The sequence below is a fragment of the Geotrypetes seraphini genome, chromosome 1 (genome assembly GCF_902459505.1).
Source record: "Geotrypetes seraphini chromosome 1, aGeoSer1.1, whole genome shotgun sequence".
Classification (NCBI taxonomy): domain Eukaryota; kingdom Metazoa; phylum Chordata; class Amphibia; order Gymnophiona; family Dermophiidae; genus Geotrypetes; species Geotrypetes seraphini.
Window position 1 is genome coordinate 337310694 of NC_047084.1, and position 18411 is coordinate 337329104.

The 18411-nt window shown below is 39.0% G+C and overlaps 1 protein-coding gene across 3 annotated transcripts in view; it reads right to left on the reverse strand.

The window, feature by feature from the left end:
- IBSP (integrin binding sialoprotein) overlaps positions 1 to 18093 on the reverse strand; it is a 54452-nt gene extending 36359 nt beyond the window's left edge. The window contains exons 1-5 of one of the 3 annotated variants that reach the window (XM_033937935.1): positions 18013 to 18051; positions 10885 to 10951; positions 9482 to 9549; positions 1578 to 1628; positions 1374 to 1457 (exon numbers count right to left, since the gene is read on the reverse strand). In XM_033937935.1, coding sequence (XP_033793826.1) covers positions 1374 to 1457; positions 1578 to 1628; positions 9482 to 9535 — 189 coding nt within the window. In that variant the 5' untranslated portion in view covers positions 9536 to 9549; positions 10885 to 10951; positions 18013 to 18051. Of the gene's footprint in view, positions 1 to 1373; positions 1458 to 1577; positions 1629 to 9481; positions 9550 to 10857; positions 10952 to 18012 lie in introns of those variants that run through there. The other 2 variants (XM_033937845.1, XM_033938030.1) reach the window with 2 other exon arrangements.
- Between the last annotated feature and the right edge of the window lie 318 nt (positions 18094 to 18411).

Below are 18411 nucleotides of genomic sequence, written 5' to 3' on the forward strand. Positions count from 1 at the left end.
CCGCAAGCCTAGAATGTTATTCCTGTGCTGTTGGTGCCCTGTAAAATAGATGCTCATGGAATGACATAAGCAAGATCTAAAGGTAAGAAAACAAAAATGGCTTCAATCACAAGCTTGTCAATGTTTCAATCACAAACTTGTCTCATTTGCATACTCTGGACAGCACATATTCACCCTGGTTCCATAAGATTCAGTGGGGGGAATTTCAGCACTTATGCACATACATAAAACCATTTATTACAACTGGAGTCAGCATATGTCAAAATGTCAACAAACTCCTGTTACCATCCACACATTCTTTTTCTCTATCCTTCACTAACAGCTGTCCTGTCTATAAGGAAACATTATTCATGGACCTCTGGCCAGTGGACACTCATGCCTTTTCTTAGTAATATCATGCAATCCATATCTTTCTATGGCTGTCATTGCCTCACAACTAGCTTTCACATATCAACACAGGAACAGGACGTATAGGAGAAGTGCACATTAACAGTGCAATTTTATAATCGTATAGAGTACCAATCAAATCAGAGCAAAAAAAAAAAAGATCTTGAATTTCCCATGCTTAAGGAATGTCTTATAAAACTTGTTGCTTCTGTAACTAGAAATTAGCCATAACAATTATTGCTGCATTCATCCTTCATGCTCCCTCCAGATCATTCAGATCTACCACCCAACAATTAGGGCTCCTATTACAAAGGCGTGTTAGGGCCTTAACGCGCAGAATAGCACACGCTAAAATGCCGCACGCTAGCCACTACCACCTCCTCTTGAGCAGGCGGTAGTTTTTTGGGTAGCGTGCGCTAATCCAATGCGCGCGCTATAAACGCTAGCGCAACTTTGTAAAAGGAGCCCTTACTGTTCGTTCCATCTCTAAAGATTATTAATACTCGCCGGATGACAATATTCTCTGTAACAGCACCTCTCATTTGGAATTCTTTACCCTCTCACCTCAGGGAGGAAAAAACTTAGATAAATTTAAAGGGGCATTAAAATGTTTCCTCTTCAAAGACACTTTTGATTCATCATAAGTCCTAGACTCATGAGTAAGAACAAGCTTCTTCTTCCTCACTCCCTTTTGTTTTCACTGATTTATGTTTACTTTTAAATTATTTTGTAGTTCGACCCCCTTTCCTTTTGTGAACCTTTTCTGGTATAGCAGTATACAAAAATAAATTCTTATTATTATTACTTGTTTCAATTTTTTATCTTTTCTTTATTCCTATATTTGAATGTACATCGCCTAGAAATCATGATAGGCGATCAATCAAATCATTAATAAACTTGAAACTTTCTTCAGTAACATTTTCCAGTGGAAGCCATGGAATTCTTTATAAAGACACTTAATGAATTCAAGTAAAAGACATATTTACCCGTGCTACTGTTAGCATTTGCTTCTGTGGTGGATGCATAAAGGCATATTTGTAAAAGAAATATGGATATCTCGGCCTGAAGACCTGTGAAAAAACGTAAGAAAATAGGTTCTGCTTTGGTTTTCAATATGCTTTTGAGAAATACAAATTCTTCTCAAGTAAATATACAAGCAAAACTCAGTTATTTGACTTATGAGAGCTTACCGCATTTTCTTCAGAGCTGCCTGCTTTTCCTCTTCTATAGAAGCGACTTCCCTATTGGGAGAAATTTATAAGCCATAGTTAAACTTAAGATAAAAGTACTTGTAAAGAGCTACAGAAGCCACACCCAATACCCCTTGCCACTATTAAAATGTCTCTTGCCCCTAAAGTAAATTTCTTGTTAAGTATGTTCCCAATCATATTTCCTAACTCATTTTACAAATGGGTAGACAAAATTTTATCTGGTTATCTATGGAATAAAAAACCTCCACGAACAGCATCCAAAATATTAAAACTTCCCAAAAGAATTAGAAGTAAACTTTCCTAATTCCCCCCCAACCCCTACCTTTACAAAACCATAGTGCATTTTTTAGTGCTGGTTATGGTGGTAACAGCTCCAACAATCATAGAAATGCTATGAGCGTCGGAGGAGTTACCGCCGTAGCCGGTGCTAAAAACCACGCTATGATTATGTAAAAGGTTTTCGGTTTTTTAAAATTATCATTATTCATTGGTTTTGAGTCAAGAATCCCAAGAAATTATTCACACACATCTGAGCTTAGGAATTACCCAATACCTCTCTCCGAAAATATTTTGTTTCCAGCAGCATAAACATATCTCACAGACATACAAAGAGAAAGAATACACAAGTAAGCCAAGCATAATCCAGTTTATATATTAAAACTAGAACCACACATTACAGAAAAAAGGTGAAAGATACTTGCACAAGTAAAATAAAATCAAGACTTTTCTCTAACAATCCAAAAGCTTTATAATGGCTGTCCCTAATTCACAGTATGCTGCCCAGAGGGAGAGTGATCTGAATAATCTGAAGCTCTAAGTGCAGACAGAAACTCTGGACTCAAAACAGATAGTAGTAACAGTTAAAATAGGCTAGAAAAGAGAGCGGTATATCACAGAGGGATGAGAGGGGAGAGATAAGCAGAAAGAGAATAGTCTAATATGTGCCAGAAGACAGGCAAAAGTCTCACAAATGTTACTGAAAAGATGCCTTTACCTAAGTGCAGGCAAGCACACACATACTACACTTCATGGAACTTCAGCTCAATAAAAGAAAGATGAAAATGTTATTATGTCCTTCTATCACTCTATGGTACGGCTGCAGCTCAAATACTGTGTGCAATTCTGGTAGCCGTATCTCAAAAAAGATAGATTAGAAAAGGTATAGAAAAGGGTGACAAAAACGATAAAAGGGATGGGACAACTTCTCTATGAGGAAAGGCTAAAGCGGCTCGGGCTTTTCAGCTTGGAGAAGAGACGGCTCAGGGGTGATATGATAGAGGTCAATAAAATAATGAGTGGAGTGGAAAGGGTAGATGAGAATCACTCGTTCACTCTTTCCAAATATGCTATCGCAGTTTAGTAACAAAAAAAGAGGGGGAGGGGGTAAATTCTTCACAGCATGTGAAGAATTCTATCTGTCCTGAGGGGGTGAGGAATTCTGCACAAATACTGCACTTGCAGAATTCCGCCAGGAGTAATTTGTCTCATAAATGGATGTGAGCCATTGAGATTCTTGACTCAAAACCAATGAATAATGATAATTTAAAAAAACAAAAACCTTTTACATAACCATTGCGTGGTTTTTAGCACCGGCTACGGTGGTAACACCTCCGACGCTCATAGAATTTCTATGATTTTTGGAGCTGTTACCACCATAACCAGCACTAAAAAATGCACTATGGTTTTGTAAAGGGGGGGGGGAGGGATTAGGAAAGTTTACTTCTAATTCTTTTGGGAAGTTTTAATATTTTGGATGCTGTTCGTTTATTCCATAGATAACCAGATAAAATTTTGTCTACCCATTTGTAAAATGAGTTAGGAAATATGATCAGGAACATACTTAACAAGAAATTTACTTTAGGGGCAAGAGACATTTTAATAGGGTCTAACCTTCCCCACCAACAGAGAGATAGAGGAGGCCAATGTTGCGTGAGTTTTTTTTTAAAAGGATTTTAAAAGAGTATTACAGTTCTTTTGAATTATTTCTTCTAAAGTACGTTCAAAGAGAATTTCTAAACATTTAATAAAGGAGGATTGAATCTTTGAATGGGAAATTAGTGAAACCAGTAAGAGGGACAAGGCTATTTAGAGATAAACATATAGTTCTATCCCAGTTGATTTTGTATCCTGAGATAACTGAGAAAGAATCAATTAAATTAAGATTATGTGGAATTGAATCAGGATTTGTATTAAATCATCTGTCTAAAGGGATAATTTAATTTCAGATTGAGCCAACTTGACACCAGTAATATTAGGATTTAAACGTAAAGCTATTGCTAGTGGTTCTATTGCCAAATTGAAAAGCGGGGGGAGAGGGGACAATCCTGTTTTGTTCCCCTGGACACAGAGAAGGTGTCAGAGAGCACATTATTTACAACTTTCTTTGCTTTTGGATTCAAATGAAGTATATTTATTATCTTGATAAAATGAGGGCTGAAACCAAACCATTTTAAGACTTCAAAAAGATAAGATCATTCAAACTCGATCGAATGCCTGAGAAAGTGCAATATAAGGGAAATTAGAAGTTTGAACAATTGAGAGCTTATTACAGAATAATCTCGAATTATCTGTAGTTGATCTTTTTTTTGACATAAATCCATTTTGATCTTTGTGTATTAGCTAATCTAATGGCAATAATTTTTTGCATATATCTTGCTGTCTAGGCTGATAAGAGAAATAGGTCTGTAACTGGCAACATTGGAACTGTCTTTACCAGGTTTAAGCATTACAACTATTTTGGCCTCAACAAAAGAGACATTTATTTCTCCATCTTTTATTATAGAAATATAAAATATGGATAATAGCAATGGTATTTCATTATTAAATGTTTTATCAAGTTTTGCAGTAAGTACGTCTAAACCTGGTGCTTTGTTTAATGGAAACATTTTGATTGCTGATTGTATTTCAGAAAGTTAAATTGGAGAATCTAATATTTCTATTTATCTGTTATTCAATGCAGGGCGAGGGAGTTTTTATTGTAAACCGGCTAGATTCCCGTAGATGGTCGGTATATTAAAAATTGTTGTTTTTTAAAAAATCTTTATTCATTTCAAATCTTAAATCAAGTACAATATTGACATTTATCAATTAAGCATTCAAATACACTTGAAATCCTATAATTGATCATCATAATATATACCAGTTGTATATTTATTAAAAATTAATAAACTTGGAACTTGAAACTTTAGAAAGAAAGGAATCAATATCTGAAATTGAGGATGACAGATATGAAGTCTGCGTGAGCGGACTGCTGGGCACGATGGACCTCAGGTCTGACCCAGCAGAGGCATTGCTTATGTTCTTATGTTCTTAATTGTTGAAAGGGATCAGCAATTTCTGAATCAGTGTAAAGGGTTTTATTATTTGCGTCAACAATAGAAGCAACCTCATTATTTTTACATTTTCATCTTAAATATAAAGCTAAAAGCCTACCTGATTTATTAAATTCAGAATAGTAACAAGCACCTAAAAAAGGTCATTTGTGCACTGGTTTGTTTAGTTAGAATAGAATTATATTGTTTTCTAAGGTTACTAAGGGATTGAAATAAAGGCATATTTTTCCATGTCTTTAATTTCAGATTCTAGATTGTTTAATAAGGCTTTTTGTTGTTTTTGCCATTTAATAGAAAGACTAATTATAGAGCCCCCGAATAGTTGCCTTGAAGGCATCTCACCAGATAGATATTGATGTATTTTTTGATCATTATATTTAAAATATTAACGTATAACTTCAGATATATTTTCTTTAAAATAAGGTTCATGAATTAAATGTATTAGCTTTTACTTTTAACTATAAGCATCAAAATTGACAAAATTATAAAAATAAAAAGTAACAAATGTTATCCTGTACTTCTTTTCAATTAAAAGTATCAAAACTTTTACTTTAGTACAGTAACATAGAAACATGTTGGCAGATTAAGGTCAAAATGGCCCATCTAGTCTGCCCATCCGCAGTAACCATTATCTCTTCCTCTCTCTAAGACAGTGTTTTTCAACCGCTGTTCGTGTGCCACGAGATGTTGCCTGGTGTGCCACAGGGCCGCCATCAGGGCAGTACTACCAGTCCTGCATTCAGGGGCCCGGAGCTGACAGGGGGCCCGAGGCAGGGGCGCCAGTAGCTCGCCAAGGCAAAGTGAGTCGATCACCCAGGACTCACTTTGTCTTGGCGATCTAATCTATTGAGCCCTTCTCCCCGACGTCAATTCTGCAGTCGGAGAGGAAGTTCGGGCCAGCCAATCGCTGCCTGGCTGGGCGGAACTTCCTCTCCGATTGCAGAATTGACGTCAGGGAGAGCATGCGTCGGCGTCGGCTTTGGGGCCTGTTATCCATTGGTGGGTCCTGTTCCCCGATGGCAGCGGCAGTGGCAGTGGCTTGGGGAACGGCAGGGAGAAAGAAAGAAAGGGGGCAGGCAGGGAAACAGAAGGAAAGAAGAGAAACAGAAAAAAAGAAAGAAAGGTCAGGGAGAGAGGAAGAAAAAGTTGGGGGAGGGAATGAGGTGTGGGGGAGAGAAAGCATACAGGCTGATAGAAGGGAAGAAAGATTGGATGCACAGTCAGAAGAAGAAAGTGCAACCAGAAATCACCAGACAAGGTAGGAAAAATGATTTTATTTTAAATTTAGCAAAGTGGAGGCAGTATTACCACAGTTTTCAAAGGAATTTGCCCAAATAACTTAATAGTTAACGGGGTAAATTCCCAGAGATGAAAACTTCCCTTCACTTACTATGCACAGTTCTGAATTTATATCTGCTGTCTATATTTTACAATATGGTCCCCTTTTACTAAACCGCAATAGTGGTTTTTAGCGCAGGGAGCCTATGAGCGTCAAGAGCAGCGCTGGGCATTCAGCGCAGCTCCCTGCGCTAAAAACTGCTATTGTGGTTTAATAAAAAGGATGGAGGGTATATTTGTCTATTTTTGTATGCTATAAAAACCAAATACAGAGAGAGACTGAGAGCTGTTGACGAAGAGCTACGTGTGTGTCTTTCTTCGATTCCAGCCAGAATATAAGCTTTGTGTTCAGCCAAACAGGCCCAGGTTTCGCACTGAATAAAGTATTTTATAATTTTTCACTATTCTGTTTACTTAATATTTCATAATAAAGTAATTATAAAATACTTTCTTTGTGTTCATTTGATTCCTATTCAAGAGAATTACTTTATATATAGTCAATATAGGCACAGAGTTAAATTTTTTAACATTTTCTAATGGTGGTGTGCCTCGTGATTTTTTTCATGAAACAAGTGTGCCTTTGCCCCAAAAAGGTTGAAAAACACTGCTCTAAGAGATCTCACGCGACTATCCCAGGCTTTCGTGAAATCAGTCTCTGTCTCCACCACCTCTACTGGGAGACTGTTCCACGCTTTCTGCAAAAAAGTATTTCCTTAGATTCCTCCTGAGCCTATCACCTCTCAACTTCATCCTATGCCTTCTCATTCCAGAGCGTCCTTTCAAATGAAAGAGACTCGACTCATGCGCATTTGCGTCACGTAGGTATTTAAACGTCTCTATCATATCTCCTCTTTCCTGTAATTCGTTACATTTACTTAGGTCTCCTTTTATCAAGCAGTGGTAGAGTCTTTTACCACGGACCTGACACTCACTGGAATTGAAATACAGATATCTCGACTTGTGTTGCTGCTCTAACCATGAGGCCACTTTTATCAAGCCACGCGTGTAATAGCGCACTTTAAACCGCCGGCCACGCTAGCCGCTACCGCCTCCTCTTGAGCAGGCGGTAGTTTTTGTCCAGCGCGGGGGTTAGCGCGTGATGAAACGTCGCGCGCGTTAACCCCGCTAGCGCAGCTTGATAAAAGGAGCCCTCAGTGTCTTGAGGAGGAAGTGTATATTTTAGGAAAAAGCACATTCTCTTTCAAATTTGTTCAGGCAACTTGATCTGTGAACCTTTGTGCTTAATTTAAACAGAGATCTAAGATAAATGTTTTAGAAAAATTTTAAAGGTGCGTGCTTATTATGCAGGCTCCCTGGTGCAAATATTTTATTATTGTTTATTCTCACATATGTTTTTGTCCTGCTAGCACTTCAGATGAAAGAAGTCTGACAGGTACTAAATATCTGCTAAATTTGATTTTCTATCATTGCTGAAATCAGTACACTAATAAGAAAAAAAGTGATTTCTAATTTGTAAGAATTAATCTAATATAATAAAACAGTAAGCCGTGCATGCGCACTTCCTATGCATGCGTCCGTTTTCCGTGAGCTGTAGCTAGGAAGTGCGCATGCGCGGCTTACGGTCTGGCCTCGGAGCGGCAGCTGTCTGCCGCTAGCACCCCCTGCCCTCTCCGTTCGCCTCCTGGCTCCAGCAGCGTGACAGTTTTCAAAGAGACGCGGCTAAAACTCCTGCCGCTGACTCCCGACTCCAGCCTCCAACAAATGGCTGCTTCATTGGATCCGGCCGCAGGCAGGTCTCGCGTTGTCCCTCCCCCCGAGGTGGATGTCGGCCGCGGCGGCTGTCGGCGGCCCGAAGCGGATGTCGGCCGCGGCGGCTGCTGGCCGCCCTGAAACTTTCTCTCTCTTCCCCCACCACCCCAAGGCGGATGCCGACCGCGGCGGCCCGAGTCATAGACAAGTGCTTGCATCATTTAAACATACTGGAATACAGAGTTCTCTTTTTGTCACAGGCTAAAGCTTTGGAACACATTGCCTTACTTTACTTATGAATTAGTGCTGCTTACCTTTCAAAATCGGTATGGGGGGGAGGAAAATACTGCACAGGGAAGTGGGGTGGGAGGGAAATGGAGGGGCAGAAAAGGGGTTGATGGACAGGGGAAGAGGTGCTGATGAACAGGGAGGGGGGCAGAAAAATGAAGACAGGCCTACTGCTGGACAGGGGGAGCAGGAAGGAGATGATGGTGGACAGGGGGAGGTAAAACAAAGGGAGAAGGGCTTCTGCTGGATAAGGTGAGCAGTGATGGGGTGGTGGAGGATGGACAGGGGGAGCAGGCAAGGGGTGGTAGTGGTCAGCCAAGGAAAAAAAAAAAGACAGACAGAAATACAGAAAGCGGCTGAGAGAGAAAAAAAATAAAGACAGATACACACACATATATTCTAGCACCCGTTAATAACAGGGGAGGTAAAATGAAGGGAGAATGGACAGTGGGAGCAGGCAAGGGGTGGTAGTGGACAGCCAAGGAAAAAAAAAATGACAGACAGAAATACAGAAAGCGGCTAAGGAGAGAGAAAAAAAATAAAGACAGACACACACACATATATTCTAGCACCCGTTAATGTAACGGGCTATAAGACTAGTTATGAAATAATTCAGTTATTCTGATATACTATAAAACAGAACAAACTCAAAACATTGATCTATGCTTTTTAAATGTATTCCTCATAGATCTTATCATATTTTTAGCTAATATATTTTATTTCTAACCTTAAAATATATATCAATAGAAGAACATATACCTTTTATTACTACTTTCGGTGGGACCATTTTGCCAAGCAGCAGTAGGCACTAATGTGTATTTACTGCTGCTTAAAATCCGCGGCTGTGGGATACAGAATACTAGTATAGCACGGATAATCCCGATGTCTAATTTTGAGTGCCATTTATTGAGTCCCCCACCACCACACACACTGTATGAAATGAGGGATTTGCCTGCAGAAACATTTTGATTGTGGTTCTTTTTATTTTATTTTGTTTTGGTTTTCATGTGTGTGTTTTTCAGGAATAATGCACACTATTAGTACGTGCAACATGAAATAGGCTGCTATAAGAAAATGAAACACAAAAATGCACCTCTAATTTGGCTAGAAAGGGAATAATGGCCATTCAAAGTCCTTTAGCTGTGGTCACCCATTTTGGCTAACTTTTTTTTTCTAAATTCATCCATAAAAAAATGATTCATTCTAATAACTTACTGGGAAAGCACTGGCAATGCCCACAAGAATGACCAAGACAAATTCAATCTTCATTCTGAAAAGGATTCCTGAAAAGCAAGGAATAGGACATGCATTTATTCCCATTTATGGAATATTCACACTAGTGCAAGAATCAAGAGAATAAACTAACATTTAGAAATGGGAGGGTATAAATCAGAATGCTAGTTATTCTGTTTATTTGCAGTCACACCCTGTGATCTGCGATTTGGAGCACTATTTGCATATGCATTCAATGAATTTCTAAGATAATTTTTTTAGCAAGTATAATAACTAAGAGGCCTCTTCACTTAGCTGTGGCCAAAAATAGCCTTACTGTATCCTTGCATGCTTTTTTGTGCACTAAGGTTATTTTTGCCCTGGCCGATATTCCATTTTTTTGAATTACCATGTGTTAATGCTGCCCTTAGCATGCAGCCATTAAAAGAAATGACTGCATGATAACTTACTGACACCCATTTTGTAGACCAGTGCTTCTTAAACATCCTGGGAGACCCCCAGCCAGTTGGGTTTTCAAGGTATCTCTAATGAATATGCATGAGGCAGATTTGCATATAATAGAGGTGACAAGCATGCAAATCTGCTTCATGCATATTCATTAGGGATACCTTGCAAACCCAACTGGCTGGGGGTCTCCCAGGACAGGTTTAAGAACCACTGCTGTAGACAATAAGGTCTCATGTGGTAATTCTGTGCTAACCAGTTAGGGCAGGGGTAGGCAATCCCGTTCCTCGAGAGCTACGGGCAGGTCAGGTTTTCAGGATATCTACAATAAATATGCATGAGCTAGATCTGCATCTCAAGGAGGCAGTGCCTGCAAATCCATCTTGTACATATTCATTGTGGATATCCTGAAAACCTGACCTGCCTGTGGCTCTCGAGGACCGGAATTGCCTACCCTGAGTTAGGGCATGGTAATGTAGATGCACTGATTAGCACAGGTATACCCACTCCTTGCCCCTTAAAAAAATTGAAAATAATTTTTGTGCATGAATTAACTTGCAGTTTTGACCTCAGTATATTATATTATCTTACCTTGGTGATTGCAACTAATTGTTTGCTGGCTTCTCTTTTCACTTAAGTAGTAGACTTCAGTTAATACAAAATATAGCTGCTCACTTATATATAGATGAACTAAGGGCTCCTTTTATCAAGCACTAGTAAAGCCTTTTACCGTGGGCCGTGAGGTAAATGCTCCGACGCTCATAGAAATTGAATGAGCATCAGAGCCTGTGGTTAAAAGCTCTACTGTGGTTTGATAAAAGGGGCCCTAAGTTTGAACATGTATCTCCTCTTTTTTAAAGAGCTTCATTTTAAGATGTCTTGTTTAGCCTTTAAGACTTTTTATGGGGTGATACCTGAGGAGCTTATTTTTTTGACTTAACTTTTCTTCGAGTACTTTTGATTGGAGACAGTACCATCATCTCACTTTGATATTCCCCTCATTCAAACCTGTTAATTAAAAAAAGATTCTAGCAATCTTTCTCCTTTAAAGCAGCCTCAATATGGAATAGTATTCTGGGCGAGATTCAATGTTTAAAATCCTATTATCTGTTTTGTTGTGGCCTTAAGATGTTTAATTTTGGTAAATCTGTGAGCTAGCCCATTTATTTAGCTGAATATTATTTTTTGTTATTGTTTTTGCTTGCAGTCTGTTTTATACTTTGTAAACCACTTTGAGTCCTCATTCTGAGAGAAAAGGTGGTATAGAAAAGCAAGGAACAGAATAAGAGGGGTCGCTGAAAAGTTCTCAGCCCAACCAACAAAGCTGGGGCAGTCTCCATCAAGGGCTATACTCTTGGAGGGGCATATCGAAAGAAACGTCCAAGTCCAATTTGGATGTAAGGTCCTAGTCGCCCAAAGTTGGCAGCCTCAAAAAGTCCATTCTCGAAACGTACATCCAAAAGATTTGTTAAAAAAAAAAAAATTCTCTCCATACGTTCAGGTGTTTGATCGTTCAGACTGCCAGTACATTTATTTTTATACCACACTTGGTTGTTGGCCCCTGTTTCCAAAACTGCAATAATAATTATCAAATGAATTAAAGATTAAGTGGGGTAATTATTGAGGTGTGGAAAAAGAATCAGAATTCTACCACATATTAATTTACCATAGGAGTTATCAATCTGTGATAGCTCAGTACCGCACTACCATGCTATCTAATGAAAATGCTGCTTGTTAACATAGGATGAACACAGAGAATCTCTAATCAGAAAATAATGGTATATATTGAAGAACTAAGGTCAGTACTGGACAGAATTGCACAGTCTGTGTCCCGTATATGGCTGTTTGGTTGAGGATGGGCTAGGGAGGGCTTCAACGGCTGGGATGGTTTAGACGGGATGGAGTGAGCTTTGACGGAGACTCCAGTAGATGGAACCTAAGCACAGTACCGGGCAGAGCTCTGGGTTTCTGGCCCAGAAATATCTATGAAAAATAGGACAATTTAAATTAAATCATTAATATATTTAATATATCATTAATATATATATGATAATATTTCGCCACATCTCCAAAAATTGCATTGGCTACCAATCGCCTTCAGAGTACAGTATAAAGTGGCAATGATTTGTCATCAGTTCTTGTATGGAAATATTCCAGAATTGTTTAAAAATAATATACTTGGCTATGCACCAAAAAGATCCTTGCGCTCTGAGAATGTAGCTTTACTGAAGGACGACTGTGAATCCTAGACTTGTTGAGACTGGGAAAATGACTTTTCGTTGTGCAGGAATTAAGATATGGAACTCCTTGGTGGGTCAGATACGAAATTGCCGTGAAAAAGGCATGTTTAGAAAATTACAGTTATTTGTAGATGCCTTTCTCTAGCCAATCATTTTCCTCTCTGCCAGAGTTGGTGAACTATTCATGATCTTTATTATGCAAAGCTATTGTATTATTTTGTAGACATGATTTCTGAGGACTGATTGTATGTTCTTTTTATTATGCTTTTTGTTTTAAATTATGTGTATAAATTATGTAAACCGTTTAGTTTTAAATGGTATAATTTTTTTTTTTGAAATAAATAAATAAAAATAAATATTGAGAGTGTATAGTCGGGCAGACTGGATGGACCATTCGGGTCTTTATCTGCTGTCATTTATTATGTTACTATGATAAGGGGTTTTTAAATATCCAGTTCAAAGCATTTGCTAACATTTCAGCCCACAATTTTTGTTGTGTATAATACTGACAGCTGAAAAACTTTATTGGCTCTTGATAAATTGCAAAGGACAAACCATTATTTTCCTTTTTTTATTTGCTCAGCTATGGTTTACACTGAACTCTTGCTGATCTTTCAAAATTATTTTAAGGACAAGGAACTGACTTCTTAACAGGGCAAGCCTTAGCCTATCAAAGCTGGTGCAGAAATAATCTTGAAACAATCATATGTATATTAGACTGTCAATCTTTCATTTATTTAAATTTAAAACTTTTAACCCGCTTAGGCCTACGTGTTGCAGATTTTGAAGTTCTGAAAAATGTTTGCAATGAAAAAAAAATCTCCTTCGGATAGAGATGGAGCTAATGGTCCTCTGAGCTGTCATCAAATTTGTTTTTCTACTGTACATAAAAAAAAAAAAGACGAATCTTCAGTATTTTGCCAGGTTCAACACTGAATGCAGTTCTGGCTGTTATATATTACTGGCAAGTTGCAGCGTCCTGATTTTCACTTGGGTTGGCCAGCAAATCACTATTTACTCCACCAGTCAGCTGAGTTTAGTGGGTTGTAACAGCCACCTTTGGCAAATCTCAGCCACAGGGAGTACACATGGATTGTTGAAGGTAAATGAGGAGGGTAGAATTTGAACTCCTAGCTCAATAAGTATATATAGGGTTACCAGACGTCCAGATTTCCCCAGACTTGTCCTCCTTTAGAGGTCTGGACGGCTTTTCAAAACCCGGATCTTTGTCCAGGTTTTGAAAAGCCTCCTCAAATCGTGTCGGACAGGGAGGAAGTCCGCGCATGCGCAGATGCCGCAAGTGACATCACCGCGTGGCATCCACGCGTGCTTGGACTTCCTCCATGCTCGACAAGAGGAGGCAGCAGGGGACGAGGCTAGGGCGGGACTGGGGGTGGGATTAGGGCATTACAGGGTAGGGATGGGTGGAACTGGGCGGGTCTAGGGGGCGGGTCTAGGGGGGTCCAGATTTTCCGATTGGCATATCTGGCAACCCTAAGTATATAGCTAAGTGGAGTAAAGGAGCGGCCTAGGGGTTAGAGCTGCTGCCTCAGCACCCTGAGGTACCATAGCTAGATTGTGGGCCTGCTGGGACATATGGAGAAAATACTTAAGAGTACCTCATTAGATTGGGAATTGATTGTGAACTACTCACTTAAGTAATATATCAAATACAAATAATACTTGGATAAGTAGTATAATTTATTTACTTATAGACCACTTTTATCAAAGTGGGTCACAAAAGTACACACATAATTTTAGTCACAAACATCCATAAAGTAACAAACTAAAACCCACCTCATCCAGTGTCAAACTAAAAAATATTACATTACATTACAGGCGGAATAGAAATCACTAATGTAATGTAATGTAATGTAATTAGTGATTTCTATTCCGCCTGTGCCTTGCGGATCTAAGCGGATTACATTAGAAGATATCTGGACATATCCAGGAGAATTACATAACAATGAAGAAAGCTGATTTCAGGTTACAATAGAGAATAACATAACATTCAGGTTACAAAAGAGAGTTATATAACGTTGAAGGAAGCAGGTTTTTGGTTACAAATGGAGGTTACATGTTGAGGTTTCTGACGTTTTGAGATGTTGAGGATATCTAACAGCAACACATATCAACAACACTCATATTTCATTTTACAAAACAGATATCACTTTAACAGTACATGCTGTTTATTTTGTGAATAATTGTAAATAGCTATGTAGCACAAATACATTTTGTCTTATTTATTAAAGACAGATTATCTTCCTTTAATTTTCTCACAATGGCCAGAAGCTGGGATTAAATGCACTTTAAGGCACCTCCGTGATGACTGAATGGAGTTTAGTTTGTCCATTAAAAATTGATTTGAGTTTCCATTATATCTTATGGGGAAATTTGTTTTGATATACGAGTGCTTTGTATTACAAGCATGTTTCCGGTGTTTGAGGCAGCTTTGTGGGAAAATATCTCGTTTAGGATACACCATTTAGCGGTGGCTCCTCTGTTGGTAGAGAATGCGCTTAAAATGCTGTTACGATGGTACATAACCCCGGTTATCCTGAGTAAGATGTCTACTAAGGGCACGGACTTATGCTGGAGGGGATGTGGACAGCGGGGAACCTTTTTTCACATGTGGTGGAGCTGCCCTTCAATTCAAGACTTCTGGAGACAGGTGTTTCAGTATGTGGGGGCTCTCCTTCAAGTGCCCCTCACGGAAAGGGCGGATGTGGCCTTATTGGGGTTCCCCACGGGAGGGGCAGATGACACCCAGGATAGACTGGTACGGTTGGCTTTCACAGCGGCTAGGCTGACTGTAGCTCACCAATGGTACAGTACCGCTACACCTACTTTGACTCTAGTGCGAGAGAAATTGGGGTGGGTATGTGAGAGATACCGGCTCTCGGCCCTGTTGACTAGAAAATGGCAGCAATATTACGATATTTGGGGGAGATACCTGGCAGTGGAGGGATTGGATGTGGAGAATTCTGTTGTAAGTTGAAGTAATGGACATGGAATGGATTGGAACTTTGGGAGTTAATATTATTCTGGTTCTGTGCTTCTTTTTCTTTTTTCTGTTCTTTCTTCTCTTTCCTCTCCTTGGGGTGCTAAGGTGCCAATTGTGGTGCACTATGGTTCATGGGGGGTGAAGGGTGCTATATGCTGTTACTAGGGGGAGGAGGGTGGGGGGGCTGGGAGGGAGGTGGGGGAGGGGATGACATCAGGGGTCTTGCTGTTCTGCAGATTGTCTGTACTGTTTTTGTATTTTCCTGATGTTTTGCTGTGCTGTTTTGCTGTCATAAATAAACAATTGCAAAACAACAACAACAAAAAAATGGTTTGAAAGTATGTGCCAAATAAGTTGGGTAAAAAAAAAAAAAGCTGGATGCCTATTTTATTGTGCTTTTCATAACAAATCATGAAAAGAGAAAGTGCCAGGGCCAGCTGAAGAAGTGGGTGAAATGAACACCTCCTCCAGCCTTGGGTCACACTGTCTTTGATATCACTGTTTGCTCACAATAGAACTTAACTTTTGTGCGGTCACTTCTGTGAGACCCCAGGACTGTCTAGAGCTCCATCATCTCCAAGACACTCTACCCTTTCATGTTACTGAAGGGGAAATGTGACCCTTGTCTGGATCACCCTACCTGGGATACTGAGAACCTCTGAAATGCAACGTGTTAGCATCATAGTCCTAGAGAGAGGAAAAATATCTTGATTGAATAATGCTATGAAACATATATGTGTTCCTGGGATTCTGACACCATGAGCCTTCATTTGCAACTACATGGGGATTTTTCCCTATTTATATGCCCCCCTCCCAACACATCTAGTTTGGTCATTTTAGTGGGATTCCTAGATTGAGGGCACTAGGAATGCTTCAAGAAGCCTGAAATCATGGGCCCTGAATCCAGTCACAAGGGTCAATTCTATAATTGGGTGCCTCCATTTAGATGCCCCAGAGTTGCAGGGGTGAACCTATTCTATGATCACATCTGGAAGCCCAGATTCCACTATATTGGTGACCCAGTATTGACACTCCTTACATTTACATGCCTGTAGTTATATCAGCCATAGACTTGGTGAAATATATAAGAAGCAGGTAAATATAGGTGTCCAGTTATAGAATTGCTCTTTAATGGAGTAATTTTATAATGAGTTGTGTAGGCTGGGAAAGCAAGTAGGCTTCTATTTGGGCCTATTTTATATAAAGGCAACCCGGCATTCGTGTTATTTAACAAGCCAGGAAAGACTCTTGGTTGGTTAAATAGCATTTGACCATCTCTTCTGAATATTCATGGCTGGAGGCTAAAACTTAGCTGGCCATATTGCGCAATAGCTGCCGACATTGGACACTGACCAGCCAAGTTTAGCGGAAAAATCAGGCTGGCCAAATACTCATAGCAGTTCTATCTTTGGCGGCTATAAACTTAACTGGCTTACGCTGAATATTGACTTGGCCAGCTAAGTTTAAGATGGCCAGAAATAGACCAGATATTAAATGCTGGACACCAGAAATAGCCCGGTATTGAATATCTGCAGTTAGCTCCAACTTCAGGGGAGGGGGGGGGGAGGGAGGGCAATTTCCTCCCAATATTGGTGCTGCAGCCATCAGCATTTTTTAAAATGCTGATCATTGTGGGGTAAAATAAATCTGATATTCAGTGACAGTATGGTGCTGATTCATTGTGCTATCCAGTTAGTGATATTCAGACTGAAGAGCGGATAGATATCTGGTTAAATGCTGGCTTTTACAAAGCTGAGGTAGAGGTTTCGACCACGGGCTGATGAGGTAAATATTCTAACACTCATAGAATTCCTTTGTAAAAGGAGCCCAAAGTTAGAGCAACCTTTTCATTTATGAAACAATATAAAAAAGCTAAGCATAGGCGTAGTTTTCCCTTCCTCTCCTGATTATTGAATCAGATGACTATAACTGTCAAACATGTAGGTCTATGACATATATATCTCTGTATATTTCATGTTATCTATGCCATATTCTAAATACTGAAACTCAAAGAATAATTATCTGAAATTAGAATAATTTACTGAAATTAAATGTTGAGTATTTCCTCAATGTTTGTAAAATATTGTATAGTAATTTTTACAGTTATCATGAAGTGGATTATGGGAATTTTGGGAAAAGGCCCAGAATTGTACCTAGGAAAAAAATATCTTCTGACTGATGATACACACAGTGCTGTGTAACTAAAAGCTATAATTAAAAACATTCATCTGAATTCTTCAATTTCAGCAAGCTAGACAAACAGCGCAAACTGCTGTGACTTGAGCTGACTACTTATCAACACACATGTATCAGACTCTCAGACTTACAACGGGTACATATTTGGGGTTCATTTGATCGTGATGTATAATTCTGAATTCAATAAATAAAAAAATTACATAGCAATAGGCTTCAAGCAAAGAATCAAAAGGCTAAATTTTGTATTCAATAAGCAAGACTATCCATAATTTCTAAAAAAGAAACAAACCAAAAATCAATAAATTGTTAAACAGTTTAAACCTTTGAGCTACTGGGACAATTCATTCTAAATTTGATATTGCCTGAGAAAGGGAATTGAGTCATCCTGAACACTTGCATTAAAAAAAAAAATATTCATTAGCTCAATAAAAGTGATATTCAGACCCATGCAACTATTTGGTTGATTTTCATTAACAAATGTTTTAAGTGGGTTAACCCTCTGCTTCTTTTCATCATGCTAAATGTGCATAAAAACCTCTCAATCCCATGCTAGAATAAAAATCAAAATCAGCTAAAAGATGTCTATATTTGTATCTATCTATAGAGAGAGAGAGAAATGAATAGATTACCTGTGCTGTTGTATTCAGGTTTGGTTTAGGCCGCCTGGCTAAAGAAGAAGAGACCGGTTTCTGCTGGCCACTGCTTTTTCAATAACTCACTGTTTCAGCTGCACCTCATGCAGCCAATCAATGCGCATTCTCAGGGTGTGATGTCACCACGTGGACTCTCACCACAAAACCCAAAGTATCAACACTTTCTCTGGTCACACACTATGGGTTTGTGTCTATTTTTTTTTAAGATGAAACATTGCTCTATTGCCAACAAGTTTGTGTCATTCAATTTAATTAAAGGCCTAGGCTTAGATGAATGGTTTGGCTACTCCATGTTATAATAATGTCCTGGATTTTGTTTCAATCAAATAAAACCTCAGAATACAAAAAAAATCACTGCACACAGTTAGTGCCTTC